Consider the following 14,071-nt stretch of genomic DNA (forward strand, 5'->3'; position numbering starts at 1 on the left):
AACAAATCTCCCATTAAACACGTGGCACAGGTGAAGACTCCAGTACTGCTCATGTTGGGGGAGGATGACAAGCAGGGAATGGAGTACTACAGAGCTGTGAAAGTGCTGCGGGTCCCAGTGCGGGTGCTGTGGTACCCAGGGAACAATCACTCACTGTCCAAGGTGGATGCTGTGTCAGATGGCTTCATGAACATGGCTCTATGACTCAGCACCTATGTCAGAGATGATTACAACCGTACACACACGTACGCACGTACGCAGAGACGTGGTGCATTTATATAGGATTCTGTGTGTGTGTGTGTGTGTGTGTGTGTGTGTGTGTGTGTGTGTTTGCGTGTGTGGAGGTGGAGGTGGGGTGGACCGGCCATTGGGTGGGAAGTACTGGGAACCAAACAAAAAATACTAATTTCGTAATTTGCATTTCAACAATGCATTATGTAGTCGTGTAGAGGGGAAAAGGAGCACATACAAAGCCAAAGGTCAAGTTTACCAAGTATTGAGGGTTGAACACCAATGATGCTGTCAAACAAGTCTATGAAGTCATCTATGAAAAATATATCTGCAACACAATTTTATAGAACATGTAGTGGGGGTCCCTGCTTCATCTCTCTCTCTCTCTCCTTAGCCTGAAAAACATTGAACACCCCTGCACTACAGTATATGTAAAGGCTCTTTTCCACCACGAAGGGTTAACCCAGAATCTTCCATAACTTGAAACGTTTCAGAACCCGTGAACCCGCCCCGGCACCTATGCCTCTTACTTCCATATTTTAACTTTGTTCCCCCATAAATTAACACCCTGCTAAGCCTACTTTTGCTATTTCCGCATTTTAATCCTGAAAAGTACGTTTTGGATGGGTGACGACCACAAAGAGGGTGGTGACATCTGATAACACAGAGGACGGCCAGAGAGACGGCAAATCGGGGGTGGAGAGGGTTGGCAGCCCAAACCACTCCGTGAGGAGGATACAGAGCCAGACTGCAGTAAAAACCTGCAAGGAGGGTTTAAAATCAGCCTCAGTGCAGCTTGAGGCTGCTCGTAATCGTATAGCTCGAGTTGTACCGAAGCTGATATATGTGAGATATGTGCTGTTCAGCAGCAGCAACGACAACGCAACTTCTGGTCAGATGAAGGAGACAGGCCCGGACGCCCCCACAGTGCCAGGAGCCTCTTAGTGGCGCCAACATCTCAACAGCCATCTTCCCCATTGACTGTCTCTCAGCCTCTAAGGAGACAGTGGGGGCTGCCTGTAGCATGCCACTTGGACACAGGCCGGGGTCTGATCAGCCTTGGTCGGGTCGCCTGGAGGACTCAGGAGGGTGTCTGTGTTGTAAGACCCAGAAACACCCAACGATTCCAGATTTATAACACTGATGTTTCTCAGTAATTGCTCCGAAACTGTGGAACCAGCTTCCTAGCCACGTCAGGCTGGCTCCAACACTACCTGTTTTTAAAACACATCTTAAAACTAATTTCTATTCCCTGGCTTTTAAACCGTGAATAATGTGTATTCTTGATTGTTTGATTTTATTATTATTATGTTTTTATTACTGTATTGTATTGTATTATGTTTTGCTTTGCCTAATTGTACAGCACTTTGGTCAACTTTGTTGGTTTAAACGTTCTCTATAAATAAAATTGGATTGGATTGAAGGTTTCCATTCGATAGAGATGATATATAAATTGGGTGGATATCTATCCATCTATAATCACCAAGATGTCTGTGATCAAATACTGTGAATATAATTCAAGTGCATACACCTATCCTTAGTATTCTAACGGTTTAATGATAAAACAGTGAACAGAATCTTTGAAAATGGAGACTAAACAAAGCCCATGTTTAATGTGATTGCCAAAAGATTTAAATCAGAAAATACAGTCCTCTCAAATGCCATTTGTGATTCCATAGTCATAGAACAATATTAGAGTCATCTTGCAAGAACTGTTTTTTTCTTTTAAATGTATGCCCACTATAAAATACTGAGAATTATGTTACATCAATCAAGAAAGATATAACAGACACAAAGTACAAATAAATCAACATAATACAATGTGGACTTTTTGACATTGTACAGAATTTACAGAGAATATTTAAATTAATCTCAGAACATTAGGTAAGATTTGGATCTTGGAAGCTACATGTGAATGAAAACAAACATTTTAAATTAATGCCATCCTCTACATAGATATGACACTGATGATCAATTACATCGACATACTAATAGCAAGTCATGGCAGTGCACAGAACTATTTAGCTCAAAGACAGATCTTTACTTTGACATACAGTGTTGTGCACCGAACATAGCCTAAAAAGCTCACAATGTGGTGAATTCACCACATTGTGAGCTTGTAGATCGCCTATTGTAGGAGCATGACACCATTATACAATGAGGCAAAAATTAAGCAGAATTGTGTGAACATGGATTCCTCAAATCAATATGCAGGTTTCCTTCCCCCCAAAAAGTTAGTCTGTCTGGATAGGTGATAAACGGCGCTGTTGAAAAGCTAGTGTTCGTTCGGTAACACTAGTCTCTCCAGCTCTTTAGTAAACACAAAACACATTCTCAGGTCGGGATACCAATTTCACCCAATCAGGAGAGAGAACTCATGTGGGGTACAGGATAAACAAGTGAAATTGGAACTGGAACACAAGCTCTTTATGGGGTTCTCTCTTCTGATTGGATGAAATTTGCATCCCACCTGAATATATTTTCTCTTTACCAAACAGCCGGAGAGACATGGAGACCCATTACTGTTGAAACACTATACACTAGATAAGGCAAAGTTAACTAGCACGCATCAGAATATAGTAATACAATAGTTTTAACACGAAAAATATCACTTACAGCACCTTATATCCTGATACGGATGACGTTGGCATTAATATTCATCGAGGATATTGCCGACATCCAATCAACTACACAATGTAGTATTCTGTGGAACACAATGTATATTAAACACAATGTTGATTTCAGCACAATACAGTCACATTCCCTGCACTGTGTCTGACTGTCTGTGTAGATACTGTAGCAGTTGGTTAACATAATCATAACCCAAATACATATCGTCGCGGTTGGGTGGAAACATTTAATTTCCAAAATTATTACTTTTTAGGAAATGGAAAAAATACCCTGTGTTTCAATGGATCTAATATAGAGTTTCACCGGAGCCATAGAGTTACGACATTGAGGGGTGCCCCCAGATGCCCGAACCACCTAAAGCTGGCTCCTTTCCAGGCGAAGAAGCAGCGACTCTACTCTGAGTCTCTCTCATGTGACTGAACTTCTCACCCCATCTCTAAGGGAGATGCCAGCCACTCGTCGAAGAAAACTCCTTTCGGTCGCTTGTATTCACGTCCTTAATCTTTCGGTCATGACCCACACTTCATGATCATAGGCGAGAGTAGGAACGAAGATTGCTCGATAGACAAAAGCTCTCTTTTCGTCACAACAGTGCGGTACAGCGACTGCAATACCACCCCTTGCTGATCTCCTTCTCAATCCTCCCCTCACTCGTGAACAAGACCCTGAGATACTTAAACTCCTTCACCTGGGGTAACGTCTCATTCCCCGATTAAATATTGATTGGTTCAATATTTATCACAATCACAGGACATTAACAAGTTGAAATATCCAAGTTTTCTGGCCAACGGCAACGATATGTAGAATTCTCCTATGGGTGGTTAAGAAGACAAATTATGACAAAACAATCCAGCCCCAGTCACATTGAATATCAACAGATTAATTCACCAGCAGTCAGCATTGGATAATTCATCATCATAATTCATCAACCAGACCAATTTTGAGTATTTTTTACCGTCCTATTCCTGACCTTGCAGTGATCAAATCATGAAGGAAACACTGATTGAATGTAAGTAAAAACCAATGAAACCGTTAACCATTTAACAACCATAACAGTGCCTGTTGATGATGATCTCTCTTAACCCATTAAAAACCGGAAAAGCATTTTTCTGAAAACTCTTAGGATTTAGAATGGTGGTTCTCAAAAATAGCAGATATACAAGTTCACGGTGCGTCGATTTAAAAAAAAAAATGTTTTCGTTTTTATAATATTTTACACAAATCTTCTCTTCTGGGGTACCTGGCACAAAATATTTCAGATGGGGGGTATGCGGCCAAATACATTTTGGGGGTCCTTGGCACAGAAATTGACAACTACTGATTCAGAAGTTATTTGCATAATCTTTGTATCATTCGTAGCCTCAGGTCTTAATGGCTTAAAAGTTCCTGGCATGCATTACAGAAGAACCGTGCTTTGCATATTTCAATAGCGTTTAAAGTTGCAATCCCAAACTTTTATTTTTCTTCTGGTGATTCCAACCCCATTAAACGGAGGAAAGCATCCTTGCCATTTTATATCTGGAGATATGCAAGCTCACAGCTCGTCACTTTGTGCCACGCTTGTACATCTGCATTACTATTATTTATTTATTTTACATCTTTGAAAAGTCTTGAAAGTGTGAGAACTACTGATTTAGAAGGCATGTGCAGAATCAGCCTCGGGCCTTAATGGGTTAAGCAGTGGTCAACAATGGGAGGAAGGAACTATAACATATTTAGAAGCATATAATGTTAAGGTGCCTTTGAAAGGCAGCCTTTCACTGTACTGTACACATATATGCATTTTTGAACATTGTCATCATGATGGGTCTTTGTAGTGTCTTGCAATTCATCAAACTTACTACACGTCCCACAATGCATCACTGCACACTGGAAAAAAGTCCTGTGTAGGAGTGTCGGATCCCATCGCCACGCCATGAAGTTCTACGCTCTTTTCTTTTTTTTTTTATTCTTTCTTTGTTACTTCAACGGAAATGTTCATGTTTTAGTATCCTCTGGTGCTGCATTCATTCCTCTCAGTCATAATGAAGAGCTGTGTAAAATATTATCCACACCACCTAGTGGAGACGGGAGTCAAATGCATACATAGAAAATATGAATACATCCTAAGCCTCAGGAACAGTAACATAATCAATGTACCATCCCCCACAAACAAGGGAAATGCCTAGCTTTGATATTCTAAAAGTGTGTGTGCCCACAATGTCATAAAAATGCCTCATCCGTAAAAAAAAAAAAACCAATTACAAGGCTATGGTACAAACCAGAACCTCCAGCTTGTGAGCATTGTGGAGGAGATATTTGTAATGGAGAAACTAACTCATGTATTGAGACTACAAGAGGAACTACTATTCATTGAAAAATGAGAGAAATGGACTGAATATAAAAATCAACAGAACCAATGTTAACTGATAACTTCATAAATGGACTGGAATCTCTTGTATATTAATGATATATCTGAACCCTTGCACTGTAACTGTCATTTTATGTTTTAAATTTGTGCGTTTACCTGCAAATAATAATAAAAGATGCCTCATCCAGTTGTCTACCAGTAAAACATTCTCACTTCTGTTTTGAATGCAAGTGGGTTCATCTGTAAGTAACTAGGTCAGAGTGGCTTACTGCTGGAATTTCAGTCCAATGAGGGAGTCTATCCCTTTTCTATGCGCTAGTCTAGTCTAGTAGTGCATTCATGTGGTTCTCAAAATCTCAAACTTCACCGGCCGTGACCCCCCCAAAACAATCACATCTGAACTTTACAAAGTATGGTAGAGGTGTGCATTGGCACTGCAGTCATGATTTAATTTGATCACCATTCTTGTTTTAAATTGTTTTCAAATCAAGATGCAATAAGATGTCCTCCTCCTCACCATAAACAGCGCAAAAGAAGTCATGAAGCCTTCTTTGGTGAGCTCCCACGTGCCTCCATACTCCTCCTCGTCGACCTGCTGGAAGCTGCTGAAGTACACGTACAGAACTCCAGCATTGATGACGCAGAATCTAGCAGGGGAGAAGAGAAAGAGACAACGATACCTTAGAACAATGGTTCTCAAAACTTTGTTTCATTCCAAGGACACCCAGCGAGTGTACAAATGGAACCTGGGAATTACAGTCCCTCTTCAAGGACCAAAAACCTGGAGTTTCACAGAACCCATTTCGAGAATTATATTCTGACGTTTGCCCGTTTTTGCCTTTAAGGGCTGATTCATACTCCTATTTTAGAGCTGAATAAAAGTCGGTTCGGCTCTGTAGAGCCTACAATGTGACGTCATTTGAGGTTCGGGGGGGCGGTACCCTCCTAAAGTCGGCTCTTCGGTGCTACTGAAAATTTCTGACGAGCCGAAATCATTTCGGCACTACAGCGCCGAAACAGCGGTAAAATAGGAGTATGAATCGGCCCTAAACTATTGTACCTTACCGACATACGATCCAGAAAAAACTATTCAAGTTATTCAAGCTCTATATTCTTGATTAATTAAATGTTAAATTTATCCCACCACCTAATAAAATGTGTAGCAAAAACCTAAAAACTATGCTCAGCAATAAATCATGAAATGTAGCAAAAGAGGGGGGAGGAAGGGGGGGGGTAATGATAGTTCTGAATATCGTCTGTCGGGTGGTAACCTCTTATGTCCAAAACTGTTACTTTTACTTTTTACGTTTCAAATTCAAAAACAGCAAAAGTAGCAGATCTACAGCTTGTATGTAGATAATGCTAAATTATTCATTTACGAAAAAATACAAAGTTAAGATAACAGCGACTTACATGGCTATCCCCAGGAATCCTTTCAGCGGTGCCACGCCCCATATGACACCAAGGATTATTGCAATGATTTGCCGGATCCAGTAGATCACATCTAAAAACTCATCCTGTTCAAAAGAAATGAAGAAGCGGGTTAAAACATGATCAAGTATTTGACCAACAGTCAGTCCCTTCCATTAGCACCGCTTGGGCCCCCTCAGCGCTAGCATTCACTTCTCAGTAAAGAAGCTGGGTGTGATACTTCATACTCGGCAACAATTTTAAGTTTGATAAACAGATCAACTCTGTGGTCAGAAGAAAACCAGCTTTTTCCAACATACTAGGCTTCTGGCCGGGATTAAGGCCTCTCTCTCCCGACCCGACCTAGAGAGGATAATCCAAGCATTTATCTCGTCAAGGCTCGATTACTGTAATTCACTGTATGTAAGCATCAGTCTGCCCTTAGACGTCTCCAGCTCATAGAGTCCCAGGAGAGAGCTCCAGACTTCCCTTTCCCGAACAAGAATAGCCACTTCCTTCTGGGGGACCCTGAGGCGTCCAAAGGCCAGTCTGGCCATCTGGTCCTCGGGCTGCCAGGGGGTCTCCCTCCCATTGGGACCTGTCTAAGGGAGACCAGGAATCCATACCAGAGATGCTCCGATCAGGTTTCTAGGACCGATGCTGGCTCCTTTCTAAAGTGAAGGAGCAACGGTTCTACTCCCAGTCTCTCACGCATGCTGCTTTTGTAATCAAGAGAACCAAGAGAAATAATCCAATTATGTTGATCAGTTTTAATGCAGATTAGGGGGAAAGATGAGCACTCCGGCTGCCATACCAATGGACTCACAAATTAGCCTTAAACTACTGACATTTTAGAAAATGATCGCCTATCAGCAAAAATAGGGATGCCAGTTGGAAAATTGTTAATAGTTCAGTTACAAGATTTGTCTTGTAAAACCAAAAGATTAATTTGAAGTCGTGCCTTCTGTGGATAGAATGCATTCCGCTGATACAATTCTACCATGTCACCCCTCACCAAATGTTGCATTTGTCAGTTGAATTCCATTGCTAGGGCTGGGGTAACGGTTCCAAGTTTATTTCCTGACACAGCTAATCATTAAGTCTATAAATAACTTAAGTAACTGATATTAGCGACCAACATTGATGGGACAATAGATTAGGCCTGGGCATTATGATTCATGAACCAAATCAAATATGACCAAATACTATAGCTCAATATGTATCGATATTGTGAGACAATATTGTGGGGATGACTATTGATTTCAAGATTCTCAAAATGTTCAATGAAGAGATGGGGATTTATTCATTACTTTATAGTCCGAAATGTAAACAGCACGTGGTACAGTCAGACATTAAGGCTAAAAAGTAACAAAAATCACACCTGTGTGAAGTGAAGGCCACTCTTATCATTATACGTCATCATACATCACATTCTGTGCTCAGCTAATCGAAGTTATCGAACCATCACAAATGTCATTCTGGCCAATCACTTTAGATCTTCACTTTTGGCTTTCAATGTTTGCGTTTACACAAGACAGCAAAAGCTGGGCTAGCGTAGCGCCCCTCAAGAAAAGTCCTGGAGACTTGTTTCCATTGTGGTATTATAATGCAAGGATAAACAAATTAAACCATATTGACCACCTTGACTCAAAAATAAAATACACCAGAGTAAGGCCAAATGTGGACAAGGACGGATGCATGCACACTGCACACTGTGCACAGAACAGTCTGGTGGACCTCTCAGTGCCTGCAATCCCCCAAGAACACGCAAGGCAGAGAGTTGTTGGTTCTGGCATAAGAGCGAGGACAATAGCTGGAAGCCAAAGGCATACGATCTTGTCACACGCGTTACCGCAGTGAAATTTGTTTTCCGCATTTGACCCATCTCTTGGAGGGGTGAGCCGCAGCCAAGGAGTGGTAGGCTGCGGTGAGCTAGATGGGCAGTCATTTGGTCAGACCCGCCAACTGGAGTGAGTTGTGGTAGAGAGTTGAAACACTCTCAGAAGGTTTGGGGGAAACCTGTCGACCTCTCTTTCCCAAGCCAAGGCTTTATCCATCAATGGATTATAATCACATCTTTGTTGTATTTAGAAAAACAAACTGTGTATTAAACTTTGTGAACCTTTAGCATGATACTGTCTCGTGTCACGTTATTGTTCTCCCGGGCCCGCCGCCGCTGTCGCCGTACCAAAGGTATACTTCAATCGGAATGTCACACACCACCCAGCCGGCACACACTAACTGTCTGTCAAACCAGACGAGGGTCCAGTACTTAGAGCTAAAGGTGTACTTTTCAATTTGTAACAGGGCTGAAAACCATTGTATAAGATATGCTTTTCATGCGTTAACATGTGTAAACTTAAAACCATAACCAACACCTCCCCCCGGTGAACCCAGACCCCACCACCACCCAGCCTGACAACAACACCTGTCCTTCCTCAGCCCGGAGAGGCTTCACAACAGAGTGAGAGGAGTAGGGGGGGATGGGGACAGGGGTCAGAGGTTACTCAGAAGCTGAGTCGAGGATTGGGAAACTAGGGCCCTGGATTAAGAAAGGCTGGGAGTCGGGGACTGACTCAGGTACAGAAGAAATGTAGTAGAAGAGTAGCAACAAGATACTAATAGCAGCTGGTGGATGCTACGAAGCTGTACAATGACACTAAAGCGGCAATCTGACACCCATGACTATAACGATAACTATATCGTTCAATGTTGTATTTTTTATATTATTACATGTATATAGTTGGTGTGAACTCTGCCATCCACTTCACTGAGAATGATATTTACAGCTATATTTATATAGTTATTATTAGTTATAGTACTCAGTGTGAATGGCCCTTAATTCTACTTGCCACAGACATGGTGTCACTCCTGGGCTGTGGTCACTAGTGGTGGTCAAATTACTCCTGTAATTGCTGCTCTTATCCCTGTGGACTAAGGACTAATGTGACTCTTGTGTACTGTTGTCTCTTTCTCTTTCTCTCCTGCTGTGTTCTCGTTATCTCTTCTTATTGTCTTTGCTGTTAACTGCCATGGGGAATACATTTCCCTCATGGAATCAACCAGTCAATATATCTAGTATTGAAAAGAATACAATATCAGTCATTTACCAAATTAGGGGGTTTGTCTAATTTGGTAAATGACTGATATTGTATTGACCACAGCAAACTATAGCCGCAATTTGCAACACTAGTTTTTTCATATGTTGACTCTAGAGTTGCTTGCAACAGCAACCATTGACAGCCCATACAGCCAAACATACGTTTGCAAGTTGCAACTAAACATATTTATTTTGTCTAATTTTGCAAATTGCAGCTAAGCAAACTACTGCTCCTAGTATTGGCTTTATATGTCTTGATGACAATGGAAACAAGCCATGTGTTCCCCGTTTAGTATTATTATTGTAGTATTGTACTGTACTAGGCTAGAACTGTACCTCTGAACCTTTTGTTAAATAAAGTATTCAATCAATCAAAGCAGTGTCATTATTACAGTATAAATGTCGGTGTCAGTATTGTCATTTTAAATGGCCAGCAGAATGCAGACAGGCCCCACTGCCCTGCTGGGCTCTCGCGGGTGGGGGTTGAAAATGGTCATATCAAAACATGTCATCAAGCTTCCTTGACAATGTAGGCCAACTATAATCCAATTACACGTTTTTCCGAACGCATTCTGGGGTTTATACTAGTTAGTTATTTTTCGTTATTAAATAATCCTAGTTTATCAGTTTATTTGGCGAGAGGCCCCTGTTACTGAGCAAACACTACTGTATACTAGTGTTTAGAGTACTCATATTTTTGTATATACTAACAAATTATAGAGCTTTAACTTTTGAATTATAGAGCTAATTAACACTTAGTTATTTAACTAGGCTTTAGGGATTTCACAGTGCATGTAGTTCAAAACTTCTCCGTTTGGGCTGAGGGCAAAAATGTGACGATTACAATCACGGACGAGTAAATTAAATATGATTAATAATCTGACCTTCTCCTCCCAGACAGCAGTACTGTTAAAGGCTTTGCTCCATGTGGACTGTTTCAGCCCTCCATTCACCACATGCATTTCCTCTTTCTTCTTGGAATTATTGTTCGTGTTCGTCATTCTTTCTGTTTAGTTTTAACCAGCGGGAGACAAAAACGACGCGACAAAGTAGCGCAGCGGCAATACTCTCGGCACACAAACGCATCAATACGTCGCGAATAGCCTTACAATTAACCTTAAACTGTGCACATAAGAAACTGCTCGTCTCAATTTCACACAGATTGTTGCGGCGAGAGCAAGACGCTTAACGGACTATGAGTGTCTGCGCACGCGCAACGCAGTTTGACCCCGTCACACAGCGACCAATGAGCGAGTGCGACGTTCCTGCATGTCTTTTGTCAGAAGGTTGGCATGAAATCTTACAGCGACACCCAGAGGACAGAGGCAGAACAGCAGCAGAACCCTTCTTTTCTTGTTCGTGTTTTGCTTACACTCGCACGGTCGCACCATTAATCATATCATGATACTATAATCATATCATATCATCATATCATACTATAATTATCTCAGTGTCTGTCTGAATGAATGTCTGAATGTCTGTCAGAAACACTGCACTGCCGTATCTCCTCCTCACCGTCTGCCACCAATCGCTCCCACTTTTCACACAGGCATTGACCATAATAATATGGAGGTCTTAACGAATTTTTCCAATTTAACAAATTATAAATTAATAATTAATTTATTAGTGAATTAAAAATGTCCCATCCACTTACATGGGAAAATGCAAAAACAAAAATCAAGAATTTTTCTTAATGAACGGCAATTCAAGATATTTATTGGGGGGCAATATCTAACAGGTAAGGGCTAGTTAATGGAATTATCCTGACCAGTATCAATATTGGTAGGCCTAGATTTATTCTTAAGTACTGTACTCAAATACAAATTTGGGGTACATTTACTTTAGTATAACTTTGGTACTGTAGGAGGACTATAGTATATATAAGTAGGCCTATATATTTTATTATGCCAATAGTTTTATACTACTTCCTTAAGTCAAAAATGTAATACTTAAAAAAAGTAGTTGAATTGTAACAGAGTAATATGCCTTGTGTTATTGCTACTAACAAACCTGGGTACTTCTTCCTATTAGCCTGCCTTGGCCTATAGCCTATACCCATAATGTTTATGACGTATAGCCTAGGACAGTGGTTCTCGAACCTTTTCTTGTCAAGGACCCCTAAATCGACATTTATTAGCATGCAGACTCCCATTTGAAAAGATATGCCAGGGACCCCCATAAGAGAAGATTATACTGTTCTACGCAGCAGGGATTCTTAACCATTTTCATTTCAAGCACCACCACTCCAACAGTTGCACATGCATTAGGCTATACGGACCCCCCATTTAATGGCATTTTAATCTCTGGTGCCCCAATTTATATTGTACAATCAATGTAAATTTAACTCTGAGTGTACACAAGGAACCAAATGGACCCTTATGGGTGCGTTTGCTTCTGTACTGTGTACACTCTCTGAGTTACACACCCATAAGGGTCCATTTGGTTCCTACTGACCCCAGGCCCCTGTCCCTGCCCCTGGAAATCCCTCAAGGGAACCGTGGGCCTACGACTAGGTAATTAGGGAATCACCTATTAATCATTATTAAACCCATAGGCCTATACTTTGGTGACTGGGGTCCCCCAGGGGTTCTGGTCCACCGTCCCCAACATTTTCCCTCTCCATGCTTAATCTCTGTGCTGAAAATAGCAGATCTACAAGCACACAATGCCTTACAATATATATGCTTCCCTATGTATGACATGCCCAGAAAGAGGATGCTATATATTTGAACTTTTCTTTGTTGCTTTGTTGTGGGAATAGATTGATGAATGAATGTTTATCAATGAATTATGGAGCCTGTTTTTCTTCTTTTTTAAGTTAATTTATCCAAAAGAACAAAAGGAAGGAAGGATTTTATTTTAAACTTGACCTGACTGTGTCCTGGGTTGGCTGCCACAGTGTCAGTTTGCTTGACACCAGTTCCAGTGCCCAGCCAGCCCCATGCTTTTCTCTCTGACCCTTTGTATAGGCCCCTGTGTAGGGTATAGTAGAGGTGCATAAGGAGATCGAGAGAATGGTGATTTTGCGCTAATTTGTCTAAAAGCGCCAAATTTGCACATATGTAGCCCATGGGCCTTCCCTAATGATTTAACTAGGGCGCCACAGTGGCCAAAATCATATGGCCACAATTGACAACCTATATAAGGCAAAATGTTCAAAATGTCATTATGCTTTAAGTAGCATGCGTGTCAAACTAGGGGTTTTCATGATTATGAATCCATTCCAGGCATTAGTTTGGCATGAAAAACACTTCTTGGGCTAAAAACGGACATAGCAGTCATCACAAAATGTGATGAGGTCAGCTATGGCCGAATTTAGCCCATATTTTGTCAATGGTGGCCATATGGATTTGGCTGCTGTGGCGACCCCCAGCTTGGGCACCCTAGCTAAATCATTAGATTGGAGCAAGCCCTCGGCTACATCTGTGGAAAATGTGGCGCTTTTAGACAAATTAGCACTAAATAAATATCCCTAATATGCTCCTCAACTAGTGGTTCCTAAACATTTGTGGGTCACGGACACATTTTTATGGGTTCCCTTATGTTTGGTTTCCTACATTTTGTCATGAATGTTTTTTAAACAAAATTCAATGATTTTCTTTCAGTAATTTCATGAAGAAATAAAATAAAAATCGAAGAAATTCCATGAATTAGAAAACAAATGTTTAAGTAGTAATGAAAATGGGCCGATCTACAATAATGCAGTGCGAATAAGCAACACGTTGTGAGCGTATAGATCTGGTATTTTCATTAATTCTTTGGGTCCCAGGGAGATTTTGTTATGTACATTTCATACTGCCCATATTGCTTTTCCGTTTCTCTATGTCTTTACACATTTCTTGGATATGCATTATAGGGGCTTGTACCCACCCACCATTTTTTCTACACCTGTGTAAACCTGTGATATGACAGTAAAAGACAAAGTTTAGTTGGATGTCCTTGTTTCATTTACTATTTTTAAGACTCTTAACTGACCTCACACTTAGTATAGAGGAAGGCGTATGCACCTGCTTTTTGTAACATTTGGTTATAAGGTTTTGTTTCTGTGTGCATGTGTTTGTGTATTATATCTTTTGTACCTTGTGTCCATGTCATGCATGTAAAATCATTGCTGTAAATGTTCTTTTTGTATACAGGGCGCCATTGAAAAAGAGACCCTGGTCTGACTCTCAATTGGATTCCTCTGAAATAAAGGTTTCAATCAAAACTTTATACGAGTTGAGATATGGCTGGCTTGCTACGCAGTATATGGACTGAATGCTGGGTTGAATATGGACAGCACTGAGACTATTTGAGAAATATTTCTCAATTTATAGTATTTGTTTCCCCCCTGAATTCGTGTTGTATTG

General features: G+C 40.9%; 1 protein-coding gene across 1 annotated transcript; it reads right to left on the reverse strand.

Moving 5' to 3' along the window:
- Nucleotides 1–1,810: 1,810 nt before the first annotated feature.
- On the reverse strand, nucleotides 1,811–10,904 carry rab5if (RAB5 interacting factor). Its single transcript, XM_080762681.1, has 4 exons — nucleotides 10,607–10,904; nucleotides 6,626–6,729; nucleotides 5,730–5,859; nucleotides 1,811–4,919 (listed from the first exon to the last, which is right to left on the reverse strand). Exons 1-4 carry the CDS (start codon nucleotides 10,721–10,723, stop codon nucleotides 4,878–4,880), a joined length of 393 nt encoding a protein of 130 aa, XP_080618807.1. The 5' UTR covers nucleotides 10,724–10,904; the 3' UTR covers nucleotides 1,811–4,877.
- Between the last annotated feature and the right edge of the window lie 3,167 nt (nucleotides 10,905–14,071).

Source organism: Protomyctophum bolini (assembly GCF_963924005.1).
Source record: "Protomyctophum bolini genome assembly, chromosome: 5".
Lineage (NCBI taxonomy): Eukaryota > Metazoa > Chordata > Actinopteri > Myctophiformes > Myctophidae > Protomyctophum > Protomyctophum bolini.